The 13,452-nt window shown below is 39.3% G+C and overlaps 1 protein-coding gene across 2 annotated transcripts in view; it reads left to right on the forward strand.

Annotated features, from left to right (window-relative positions):
• The first annotated feature begins 3,631 nt into the window (after positions 1-3,631).
• Positions 3,632-13,452, forward strand: part of tshz1 (teashirt zinc finger homeobox 1) — a 39,477-nt gene continuing 29,656 nt past the window's right edge. Inside the window, exons 1-2 of one of the 2 annotated variants that reach the window (XM_067411713.1) lie at positions 3,632-6,474; positions 8,081-8,594. In XM_067411713.1, the coding sequence (XP_067267814.1) occupies positions 8,555-8,594 (40 nt within the window). In that variant the 5' untranslated portion in view covers positions 3,632-6,474; positions 8,081-8,554. The remainder of the gene's footprint in view (positions 6,475-8,080; positions 8,595-13,452) is intronic. The other variant, XM_067411714.1, reaches the window with a different exon arrangement.

Below are 13,452 nucleotides of genomic sequence, written 5' to 3' on the forward strand. Positions count from 1 at the left end.
TATATATAGTAACATTTATTTAAATTATATATATTTAAATAAATGTTACTATATATATACATACATACATACACATATCTATATTTACACATAATATGTAACTGTATTTATACATATACACGTACATATTTTTGGTATTTTATTATTAAAATGTTAATATATATGTATTGCATTTACAGTATCATCTACTGTACTTCTGTGTATGCGTATTTGTATTAAAGCAGGAATGAATGAAGGAAAAATTCAGCTGATGAGAGCTCAAAGGAAGAGAAAAAAGCAGGAAAACTCCAGCATGTGACCTGGCCAGTATTTGAGGGAAAAAAAAGAAAACGAAAAAAAAAAAAGCTCTCATTTAGAACGAAGTGGTACGCGTGAACGTTTGCAGGGTAGTTCGGGGTGGAGCAGGGCCGTATACGTCTGATTTGCTGATATAGCCTTGAGACTGGCGTCATCAGTCGCTCCCGCTGCAGAGGCCAGCCAGAGCTAGCCGAGGCATTTGCAAAGACAGGGACGCCGTTCAGGCTTCTGCCAGGGTGTGAAGCAACAAACGTAGGGCCGGAAAACCTGGCCTGGTTCAACACCCGGATCAAAGGCAGCGAGACTCTATAGGGCCGTTTGTTTGAATCAACCTATTTCTGGCAAAGAGAGTGAAGGGACGTTCAGTGTGGCAGACGGGTGGACTGAAATGGTGCGTACGGAGCCTCCTCAGTCTTACATAAACCAAAACCCCTATATAAACACCTCCTGACTACTGAATTGTGTTTTGATAGGCAGCCATATCTGCTAAAATAAACAGAAATGGCAGGCTTGGGCTGTGAGATGTGACCTGCGTTGGCTAGGCACGATTTTTCTGGTTATATTTATCATATCATTTTACTAAGACTCTGAGAATACTTTCCCCCATGTCTTCTTAGTGAAAAAATGAGGGGGGGGGAACACATTTATTTGAATGGTCTCGAATGCGCTATGTAATCATAACAGTTTGGCATCATGCAGGATATTTTAGCTGGTCAATGGAGAAAAGAGGAAAACATTTCTTGTTGTTCTTATTAATGCTTTTAGATCTTTTATAAAAACAAACACATTTCCACTAAGCGTCAGAAGTAGAGCACTCCAAGCAGCTTTAGGGGGCTGTTTTTCTCTTTGTTGCATCAGTATCGAGGAGAGATCTCTCTCTAACTGAAACCCTCAGGCTATAAGTTTGACTGAAGCGGAAAAAAAAAAAAAACATCCTATTCTGTTTCTCTTAAAAACCATACATTATCAAAGGCGTCTCATGCATATCTTTGATCTAAAATGGTTACATCTTAATAATTATGGTTCAGAAGTATGAAAGAATCAAATGTTTCTTTTTCCATTCCGGTAGTGTTCGAAATTGTTCACCATCTTCAAGACCTGGGGAGCAAACAAACAAACTAATAAATAAATAAAAACTGACAGAACTGCGCTGCTATATTATTTAATGACAAGATCTAGAAAGAGGGGAAATATCCTATTTAAAAACGGAATATAAAGCACAGTGTATAGCTTTCGTGTCTCATCTCGATCTTTGCACTGTTTCTTTCACTTTTTATATATTTATCCAGTCAATAAAATGCTGAGAGAGAGACGTTTCCAGTAATCCTATATGCTTAAATATGACTCTAGGAGCGTTTTCTGGCCACTCTCTTTCCGAGCTTCTGCGGAAAATGATGTTTTTACAGAACATTTCCCTTTGCAACCAATCAAAGAGGTGCAGTCAGTGGTAATGAAACAGGAAAACATTTCAGCACTCCTCTCTCCTCTTTAATGGCTGAAAAATGCTAATTGGAAGAAGACCGCATGTGTCAAAGAAAACAAAAGAGGTGGTATGGCAGGCAGCGGGACTCATGTTGGAGGATGGTATTTTGAAATGTGAAATGTGTCACTTAACTCCTGCTGAAACGCACAGGGTTTGGAGGGGAGGATCGAGGAACGGAAGCCCCTCCTGAACGTGGAGGTGCAGCGGAGCAGGAAGAGACGTTTATGAGGTAATAACCAGATACAGTCACACAGAGAATGAAAATCTGGATGAAGAAACCTGAAAGATCCTGATAGGCAACTACATACTGATTCCTAAAACGTCTCGCCACTGATTTCCATATGCATGACTTGTTGCATACGTACAACTATCTAAATAAATCTACCAGTATTTAGGATTGTTTTAATTGAAGATGTCTATTGTGCAACTAGTCTGAACTTTAAAACACTTTAGCTACATTTCACTCTCGTTGTTTACAATGAATTAAACAATAACCACAAAAAAACATTTCTCGAAATCACATCTTGTGTGTTGCAAGTCATTATTTGTAATGAATTAACAATCATGCAATAAAACAACCGTTACTCTATTATTTGAAGGGTATATATATATATATATATATATATATATATATATATATATATATATATATATATATATATAAATATATATAAAAAAAAGGGATTCCACCTCATGTCAGATTCTCAAGTCAAATAAGTTTTGTGATCAGCATTTAGTTGAAAGTACAAAAGTAATGAGTTACGTAAAGCTGTGTGATGGGCTTCCTTCCTCCAGAGAAAGGTGACATTTTAATTACCCTGCCTTATCTGATGGGTTTCAAGATATTCTTCCCAGTAAAAGCCTTCTCTTTATTATTTTTGTATTATATATTCTTAGCTTTCGCCTGTCAATGACTGTACAAAATTCATTTGACCCAGTCGTTGATTGAAGCTGGGAAGTTTTTATATTGTATAAAATAGTTTTATCAAAAATCTCTTCAGTGTGAGAAGTGTCTCCTGCTTTTATGACAAAAGAAAAAATCCCTATGAAGGAATAATTGTGATAAAATAGATTTCTGACTTGAGTAATATAAAACTTGCTCACTCACTTTTTTTTTTTTACTGTTACTTCCATCATCCAATTAATAATTTCAAAAACATTTTATATAATTTCAAATGATAACAAAAGACACCATAACTTTGTCCATTGTCCTTTATTTGCATGATTATATAAGAATATAAGCAAATAAATGAATCAGCAAATTGTTTCTGTTTTATTTCAAACATTAGAATAAGAATTAGCTTAATAAACAGTTATTACTTAAACAGTGAAAAACACACATATATGTACTGGCGTAATATATTAAAATGTAAAAAATAAATAATAATGAGCAGTACCACAAAAGCATAAGAATCGTTGGCAACAACAGCTGTTCCAACGATCCAGAACTGTAATTGTAATACTGTATATATTTCAGAACATAAAAGTGATTGTAGAGATGTAGCAATATTAGTTTTAACAAACATAATTGCAGTGGTGTTGGCATGTAAAATGGCTGTGATCATAATCACAGACGTAAGGTTACGCCACAGAGCCGTTCTGGAGTATTATTACCACTATTTAAGTTGCCGTGTTTAAGTGCAGAGTTATTATTTTTAGCAGTACTGACGTTTATACCCAAGCGATCATCGCTGGATGGCTTCATGTGCAATTGCAAACAGTGTACCGTTTTACAAAAAAATAAAATTATTTAAAAAAAAATGGACAGAAACATTCATTTATTCTAAATGCAAGTGTTGCTGACCTCTGACCTGTGGACTGCAAGACTGTCCTTTTTGAAGAACGGCAACATCACCTACAAGACAAGAACAACATTTTGGAAGCATAATCAATACATCTGAGTCACATGCGAGGTTAGGGTACTTTCTCGCAAGATTCACAAAACAAAGCTATTTCTGTAACCCCATGGGGAAGATATGCTGCTGAAAAATAATGCTGTATCCTGTAATTGGTATTGATCTTGCCTGCTGATTTGGTGAAATGCATGATTATTAAAAAAGATCACTTGACACACATATTTGCATAACGTGTTAGTACGTTGAATTTTTAGGATTTCTAGGTATGATTGCTTGTAAGTATTCTCTTATGTTGCTCCACAGACTATTTACATCACCGTTAAAACTAGTAAGTATGTGTTTTTCCAACACACATGACAACTGTATGATCAAGTCTTTTTTAAATAAGAAAACATACCTTTTTTTTTTGTTGTTAAAAAAAGAAAAACATTGTCATTGTAACCGTCTATAGAGTTCATCTACTCAAAAATACATCAGTGACAGCTAGCTATGTTTTTGTTTATAAACCTTCAGATCTCACCATACATATCTGCGGACACATATGACAGCATCCCGCCTCGTGTAGCGTGCGGGCAATTTGGATCATAATTTGTTGATGTGATGTGACATGCTACATATAAAAAAAAACTACTTCAAAGACCATCACCTCGAATCTCCCTCGGTTTTTCAGTTCCAGTCTTGTACCATCCGTCTGCGATCCCTTAAGCAGACAGCGTAATATTGAGACATGAAGAATTTCTACAACAAATAATGTGCATTATAGCATGTCCAGGCATTTTAATGCAAATAGAGCTATCGTAACAGCTACAGTAAATAGCAGATTAGACTAAAAATGCAGATAAATCTGAGGTTATTTTTCATAATATATGAGAGATGAACCAAATCCATTTGCTTCAGTTACTATAAAGTATCAACACATAAAAGCAGTGATAGAGAATCATTTTAAAACACCATAAAAAGGCATAAAATCTATAATCACTCAGTCTGATGCTGCTCTCTTAAAATACATTAAGTTAATAAACTAAAAATGTAAATATATTTTTCTTATCACTGCATGTAGTGGGTGAGGACATACATTCAAGGACAGTATTATTATACTTTTTACACAGCTCATATTTCCCAATCATCTTCAGTCATTTATTTAATAAGAGAACCACTGAACTTGAGCAGGAAAGGCAAACATGAACATTTCTTCTATTGAAAGAGCTTTAACCAGGACTGAAAATGGCACAGTTCAGACTCCACACGAACCGTTCAAAGTGCGTTGGCATTGCATCTTGAGCTTTACGCTCGTGCTTGCGTGGCATACCTTCAGGCATGGCCTTTTACAAAAGAATAAGATGTCCTACACTGAATAGGATGATAGGTACACACAAACATTTATACATTAAATATAAATAACTATTCCTAAAACGCACAATAACATGCATAAAACACACACACCCACACCCATACACACAAGCATACGCCGACCTGTCAACACCAACTAATGTTTACTACCAAAATTTGCCTTGCCAATGATGTGTTCTGGCACGTTAATAAAATACAAAGTGCGTAAATAAATAGTTTTACTTATTTTTCACTGGGTAGTAGAAAAAGATGCATTTCTCTAACACATCAATTGAAAACACTGTAACTATTTGTATATCTAATCATCTAAAATTATTTCAGTTCATTAGCATAGAATGAGCACAGCTGGGTAATTCACCATGCCAAGACACACTCTAGTCTGGGTTTGGAGAAACCCAGCATGATCAGCATGGATATTTTTTTTTTTTTTTCTGCTAGATTCTATTTTTTGTTTACACTTTACAGTGTTAATGTTACAGTGAAATTACTGATACCTATGAACAACATATATCTAATATGTACTAATTATTTAGTTGCGCCTTTATTAACTTTTAAATACACATTGTTATTTTTGTTGCTTGTAATCACTTATATTAATATAGGCACTTATATAATCACTTATATTAATATATGTTTAGCACAGGCACTGTAATATAAAGCGTTAAATCCCTTTTAAGTGCACACTAACACCACTTTGAAGGGAACTTCATCACTATGCTGAATAGCAAACATTAATTCTGGAGGACAATGCCGCAAGTACTGCTACAAACAAAAAGGAAAGAAAAAAAATCACTGATTTGTAAGTCTATTAGCTAATAATGCACAATGATATAAATACCACGACAAAACAGCAAAAGCATTGCGGTGAATGCAAGTGAATCTAAGTCGAATAAACTGTTAAAGAAAAGTGGAAGACCAGCTAACATAAATGTGATTTTCACGGCAGTAATAATAAGAATCAGATAAATCAATAGGAATAAATATTACTTTTATAAAAACAGTTTTATAAAAGTTGAAAAGAGGTCAACTGTTCGAAAATACGCAGAAATATCTTTCTAACGCAGGTTTATTTGAATATGACAAGCTAATAATCATTGTACCGTCGTCTTGCACGGAGACAGAGATATATATCTGTTGTTAACACGCAATAATCTCGGAAAACCGTAGCATTTTTGCCCAGCGATACTCCTGCCCTACAGCGGCAGAAATCTTGGCTTCTTTGAGCCCGATGAGTTTCTGATGGGAGATTGGTGACGTAAGAGCCATCAACAGCGACAGGCTGATCGAGGTAGTCGCGAGGATGGATAGATGGACAGATGTTGGGGCGGAACTTGGACATATTTCCACATTATTAGCCCCTACCGACAGGCGTACAGCATAAATGATCAGTTAGATTGCAACTGGCAATAGCTCAAGGATGCGCAGCACCGTCAAAGGTAAGAACATGATTTAAACGTCGCGTACAGAGATATCAACGCTTCGGTGGTGGTGATGTATAATATCCTAGCCTGGCTTATTCATACATTTACACTATACTAACAAATGTGTACACTCACCGGGATGCGGTATGCAAGGCGAACCTCTCGCGTCGGTCCACAGGCTGAATTATCCGCTGAAATCACAGCAGAATCCCCGCGCGCCGAACCACCGCGCGTCGAAGAACCTTAAAATCCGTTAGAAAACATCAGGCGACCGGAGCGAGCCAAGGCCACCTCAAAAAATTCACTCGGGTTTCTGGCGTTCCCCTTCCGAGCGATTTAAAAACACACCCACCCACTCGCCAACTTACAGAAAGAGTGGACATTGCGTCAACGCTGGTTTAAAGACAAAAACAAAGTTGAGATTTAAGTGTGATTTTTGGGGGGTGCCAGGTACACCGTGTCAACAAAGTACTGAAGAGCAGATATGATGTGGATTTATTACGCTTCTTAACCTAATAGGATCCGAAATGTCTAACACCGCGGACTCGTTATTTAATTTGTGGATGTTTTGCAATTGATGAATAAGTAATGTGTAAGCGTTGTAGAGAGGCTTGTTACGGTCATACTCAACTTGTTCCAGGAGTCCCTCCCCTTCCCGTGCAAAGTGTTCACTTCCTAGTAAGGTGTAACGAATCAATCTGTAACTTCCAACTGTCCTTTTTTTCGGGGATGGAAAAAGGTCGCAAATAATTTGCTTTTAGCGCGTGAACGCCTGGAGTAGTTCGTGTAGTGTTGTTCGCCGCGGCGAACGTGAACGCGACAGATAAACAAAACTGGCAAAAAGAATAAAAGACAGTGAAAGGATCAAAGAAATGTCTTTATGTGCATGAAAAACTGTTCTAAAATATCAGACAATATAAAATGATATGTTTACAGCGGACACCCCTCCTTTATGCGTTTGAATGTTTGCGCGTGACGTGAAACTTATTTTTCACGAGTAGCCTACAAAATCATAGTTTAATTTTAAATAGCACTATTTAGTTTTATATAAAACCGTATACTGTGCATATTAGTTTGAATGGACAACATACAAACAAGTGATGTCTTCTCCAAAAAGGCAGTTCGTTGTCTTTCAAACGATCCTGTTTTGTGGGGAGGGAAAAAACAGAACAATTAAAAAGATTGACAGGTGGGTTTTCACTGTCAGAGTGACGCTCCGGAGGGGTGGAGTAAAGAGAGAGAGGCAGGAAAGGCAACTCGATGTGTCTGTCTATCAGTTGAGACTGTCTGAACCGCTCACGCATCCTGAACGCGCGATACATATTTCAGCGAAGAGCCGCGAGACCAAGAACGCCGTTTCGCTCCCTGGAGTTTTTGTTTTTTTAAAAGAGTAATTAGTTTACGTTCGCTGCGAGAGAGTGTGTTTTTTGTTTATATATCGCTCTGTAGTAAACGCGTCACGCTCGCCCGAATCAACTGTCCACATGTTTCCCTGAGCATGGACGGACAGTGTGTTTGGTGAATATCGGGAGGAGCACGAGCAGAGACTCTCCACTGCGCGCGTGGGGAATTTAGTCCGTTGAAAATGCGCACTGAGCTCAAGCCCCATTTGTGACTGACATTAACTGTCTCCTGTCTGCCTGTCTTTTCCCTTGGTTTTGTCCCGGTTTTAGGCTTTCCACCGAGCGAGAGGACGGAAATACAGTTGGACGGGCTCTCCATAACTGGAAGTTTCTTCCGTTTTGCTACAAACTATTGCCATAATCTAAGGAAAACCTAAGGAAGCGTTTTTTTCTGTTTGTGCGCCGTTAGACATGGACGGGAGATATATCTTGAGCTCTTGGCAATCATGCTATGACTTATAATTATTAAACGTCTCGGCCAGATACACCTTCATTTTTTTATTTACAGACATTTTAGTCTGTAAAAATATCTACAACCTCTCAAGACCTATTGACCCCTCTTAGACTTTGCATCGGCAGCATCAAAGTGACTTTTTAAAGAGGTGGAATAAAAAAAACAGATTCCGAAGAGAAGAGGAACGTGTTAATACATGCTTTGTATTACATTTTTGAAATTAATTCTTGTCCCCCGTCACTGGCATTTTGATTCTGTATGAGAAGTCAAGTGGAGGGTGGGACGACAGCATGCCGCGGAGAAAGCAGCAAGCGCCGAGGCGATCTTCAGGTAAGCGGTGCATGCATGTTTTGTTTACTAATATATTAGTACGTAGGTGAAAAAAAAAAAAAACATAAAATCAATAACACTTTATTATTATGTGGGTTTAGCGCTTAATCCAAATATTGACTGCAATTTGACTTTTTAATTTGTTTTCTGTTTGTCTTATTAACTTTTAAAGAATGCCAAAAACAAAGTACTTTAATCAGAATACATGTATTGATTTAGCAGAATGCATTAGATTTAATTTTATATTGCTATAAAATAATGCTTGAGTTTTTTTTAAGTTGTGCCAAAATGAAAACTTCACACTCCACCGTGGCCTATGTAGTCGAGTGAAAATGTAGTTTAAAGTGCTCCAGTTCGTCTATTTAGATGCGGATTGCCATCCTTGATTTGATGCTTGATTGATCGCCTGTCATGTGGCCTCCTTTGATCTATTCATTCCTGATAAACATCAGTAAATCATTCACCATGGAAACACGCATGCGCCGTGCGGCCGCAGCCACTCAAAGGACAACTTTTGCCCCCGTCGTGCGGGAAAATAGAGAAAGGAAAGAAGTTTTCGGCAGGGTTATACACTACTTTTTTTCGTCATTCAAAGAGAGGGAGAGAAAAGGGGATAAGGGATTGCTGGGGCGTGTCGAGAGCACAAAATGTAGCAGAGAGAACATTTCTTCCCTGATAGATGTCACTGAGCAAGGCCTCGGTACTGAGATCTGTTTTCCTCTTAGCTCAATTTATTCATGTGAAATGTACCTGTGCTCTTTGATGTTAAAAGACAGAGCTGATTTCTGTTTTTAACAAATCTTCTATGAAGATCAAGAGAGCAAATCTCTGATTTGCAACGAACGCTGATGGATTTTTTTTTTTTTGGGGGGGGGGGGGTGATTAAACACAAACTAGCCATTATATTTAAAACCATTTTGTTGTATTATACTAAGGGAGTTCCACTTTGTCCTATTGGCGTTCTCTATCCTTTTTCTTTTTTTTTTTTCTTTCGTCCCCCCCCCCTTTAATCTCTGTGACTAACAGGTCCATTCTCTTCTGAATGAAGGCTCTCTTTCAAGTTCAAGCATCAGCAGAGTTACTGATCTGCAGAATTAGGCCCTGATATTTGACTGATGAGGGAACAGCCGACATACCAGACACACTGCTGTAACCAAGGTCGACTTTATAAGGGCTAACAAGTGCGATACATAGTTGACATTTCTTTCGTTTAGTTTGGTTTTTACGTTTACCTTTCTGCTCAGTGGAGGGAAAGGGTATTTTTAAGGGATTATTTCATCTCCCTGGCTGTATGGCGAGACTGACGTGGGGAGTTCGAAAGCTCACAGAGGTGAGATGGCGCCTGGTAATCTGACCTGGCAGCTCCTCCACAAAAACAAGCCATCAGCCCCCTCCACCTCAGCTGAATATTGATTTAATTTTCTCTATTCTGACAGGCATGTTCATCATTTGCTTTAATGGTCATTCAAAAGTTGGCAGGCACATTGTTTCCGTTTTTCCCAGAGCCTGACACTTTTCCCCTTTCCATCAAAATAAAAATGTTAGGAATTATTGATTGAGGGAATAAAAAGAAAAGCCGCTTAGTGTGACAAGGTGATTTGTTTTTACTAAAACTTCTTCTAAATTATTCGAGCTGTTTGATTATTTTAAAAATTTTGCGCTGTGCACTAAAAGCAGCACTTCTCTGTTATGCTCCACCTCTTTTAACGGATGAGTTTGCCTCGATTTGCTTGCTATCATTGCCATTGTTTGCTCTGAGTGATTTACATGCGTCGGCTGTGGGCTCAGGTCGTTTTGGTGCAGTGGGATCGGAGTGGCCCTCTCTGTGTTGGGCTGCTGCAGTCATTTGTATTTATTTGCTGGCTTTTCTCTGAAACAGACACAGGCCTCCCACGTAGAGCACAGACTGTGTCTGTGAGTTTGAGCTCTAGCAGAGAGGAGAGGAGCCAGGGGAGGACTCGGCGATGAATGCGGTATCTCTCCGCTGCTCCAGGTTTCATTTGGTTTTGTGTTTTCACAACCTCCCACGCAGATAGAGACACGCTCGGTTTGCATCCATTCCACGCAACTCCGTCCTCTGGATAGCCGGGGCGTAAACACTGAGTGCCCTGAGGTGGTTTTCGATATTTTTGCTGCATTTACTTTTCCTTCATTTTAACTTTACATCTTCGAGAACTGTCTCTTTTCTAAATGTAGGCGTGACTATTAAATTGTATTCCTTTTTAGATTCACGTTTGAGACCATATTCAGATTAAAAAAAAAAAAAACACACAAGCGCACACAAACACGCTCGAAAGAAGAAAAATAAAATGCGAGCTGGGAGGAACCAGCACAGGGAGTCATTAAAACGCATTCTGTCCTCAGCACCAGAGGCTTCTTAATTATCCGACATAAAGGTAAAGGTTCCTCTGCTGGCTTCATTAGGGAGGAACCCTAATTATCTGAGCTCCTGATGGATTTGTGACAGGCTCTAACGATTAAAGCTGACAAATTCAGCGAAGTGTCAGGTCTGCAGCTGCCTTGATGTAATCAAGTTGATATTATACAGTCCCTTTAGCCTGTAGTGCTGAATTAACTCAATTTTCTGGTGCAGGTGACAAATGGACTTTGCTACCTGACTAATCACGTCACCGTGGCAATGCTGCCTAATGACCTCAGTAATCCAGGCTCTTAACCGCACCGCTGGGCCCAGAAAGCATTTGAGGCAGCCAATCAGAACGCCCCTGCGTTAGCCAATCGGGCCTGGTGCTCTGCAAACACGCCATCGCTCCGTCTCCGTGTTGATGGACGTACCACTGTTCTGTGTCATTGGTCGCACTACCGTTCGAGCTCTGAGTGTACCGACACACCGTGCTCCTGCTGACAATAATCGCACCACCACGCTCTCGAAATCTGAAAATACTGTCAGAATTTGAGTGCTGTTGAGCGGCTCGCTTTGCTTAAGTCTCTCAGTGCAGCGTTACATACAAATCAAGCTGCTTTTACAGATTATATTATGTGCAGTGCTGTGATTTATATGTGTTTTTGCAGCACGAGTATGAGGTTAATACCTTTTATTCTCTAACAAAGATTTATTATGTTGCATTAGAGATGTGAAGGTTTTGTTGTAGTCTGTTAAACAGCTCTTCATATTCATTCTCATATCTGGTGAGAAATGTGAAATATACTGGATTATCATTTCTCAATTTGTGATGTCTTTGTATTAAAAGATAGGAGTTGACTGCCACCATTTGTTTTGCATGTACGACGCAAATTATAGAAATAAATCTATAAGGGGACGCTTAGACGTCATGTTCTATCCGTGTCTCTTTCTTTAATGCCTATTTTCGAGCTAGCAAAGAAAATAAATCTTCCTGAAAGATGCGAGAATGCAGCGTGACATCTGGGCTCACCTTGTGTTGGCTTCGCTGGAGGGTAGACTCATCCGCTCTCATGTCATTAACAGGTGACATTGACCCATTTAGTCAATATTCATGTTGGGACCCACCACTTACAACTAATAGTTTAATTTGCATTTGGGGATCAAGCCAGTGGCCTATAGGAAATCAAAGCGTATCCAGTTATTCTGAGTCCCGAGCTTGCCGTTCCCCTTGTCCGAGATCGTGGAGGTTGAGTTTGATTAATGAAGATCGATGACAGGTTTTATGGGAAGAGTGGATCAAAATGAAAATATGTTGGGACTTTGCATGAGCCAAGTGTGATGGTACACAGTCTGCGGTAAACACCGCTCTGCGGTTTTAATGAGCTTAGACACATTTGGGAGTTATCTGGTTTCCGCAAGTTTCGTAAAGTCTAAAATTAAGAATACTTCCAGACGTGTGTTTGTGCGTCTGCTGATAGTTGCTGAAAAACAAGCACACAGAGGACCACAAAAAGCTAGCGTGTCACCAGAGGAGGTTTGGATTAGAGGTACTGTAGCATTATGGGAACTCAAAACTATCAAAAGGGCCAGCTGTGTTTTTTCTTACTCTTTCTTTCTCGCTCTCTTTCTTTCTCGTCCTGTCTGTTTTGATCCCCCATGTTTCATTTCTCAGCTAATTTAGTCCACAGTGAGTCAGAAAGATGAGAGGGAGGGGGAAGAAAGACAAAAGAGAGAAAAGCTCAAGTCATGACCCAGCAACGGGAGTCTCCAAGCTTGAGGAGTACACGGAGGTCAACGTGTACCCAGGGGAGCCCACGTCTGCCTTCTCTCTGTCCTGCCCTGCACTCATCTGTTGCTGCTTTCCCTTGCTTTTTTTTCCCTGGCTCACAGGAAGGATGGGGTGTTTTTAGAGGCTCGGCGGAGTTTTCTCATCCCAGTATGCCGTTTTCCTCATGGAGCGCCTTATACATCCTCATCAGATAAAACACAAACGGCTCGGCCAACAGATCCTTGCCGATGTTTATAACGGGCCAGCAGGAGATTGAGCTTTGATGTTTGTGTTGTAGGATCTGAGGAGCGTGTGGCGTCTCAACAGGATGATGCTGTTTGTGACATTGTCTGATTAGTTGCATATTTTTATAGATAGCTTAGTTAACGTCATATTTCAATGGTTGACATCATTTTATTAAGGACGGCCAAGCGTTCTAAGGTTTAAGCCTTGCGGTCATATGTTCGTATTTAGTAACATTCATTTTGACAGATGAGCATGAAACGAAAGGAAGCTCTTTGATGATGTTAAGTAAACACCCGTGAAGCCCCCTCAAACTTAGGGAAGTCACGTCCTGGGACTCGCTGTTCCTCCTCCCATCAACCACTGTATTCTCAACTCAAAATATCCTGCCTGCATGAAGACAAAAGACCAGCTAAAGACAGATGAAAGAAAGAAAATGCTTTTTTTTTTTTTTTTTTTTTGTCTGCAGGTCCTTTTGCTTTTTT

The sequence above is a fragment of the Chanodichthys erythropterus genome, chromosome 15 (genome assembly GCF_024489055.1).
Source record: "Chanodichthys erythropterus isolate Z2021 chromosome 15, ASM2448905v1, whole genome shotgun sequence".
Taxonomy (NCBI): Eukaryota; Metazoa; Chordata; class Actinopteri; order Cypriniformes; family Xenocyprididae; genus Chanodichthys; species Chanodichthys erythropterus.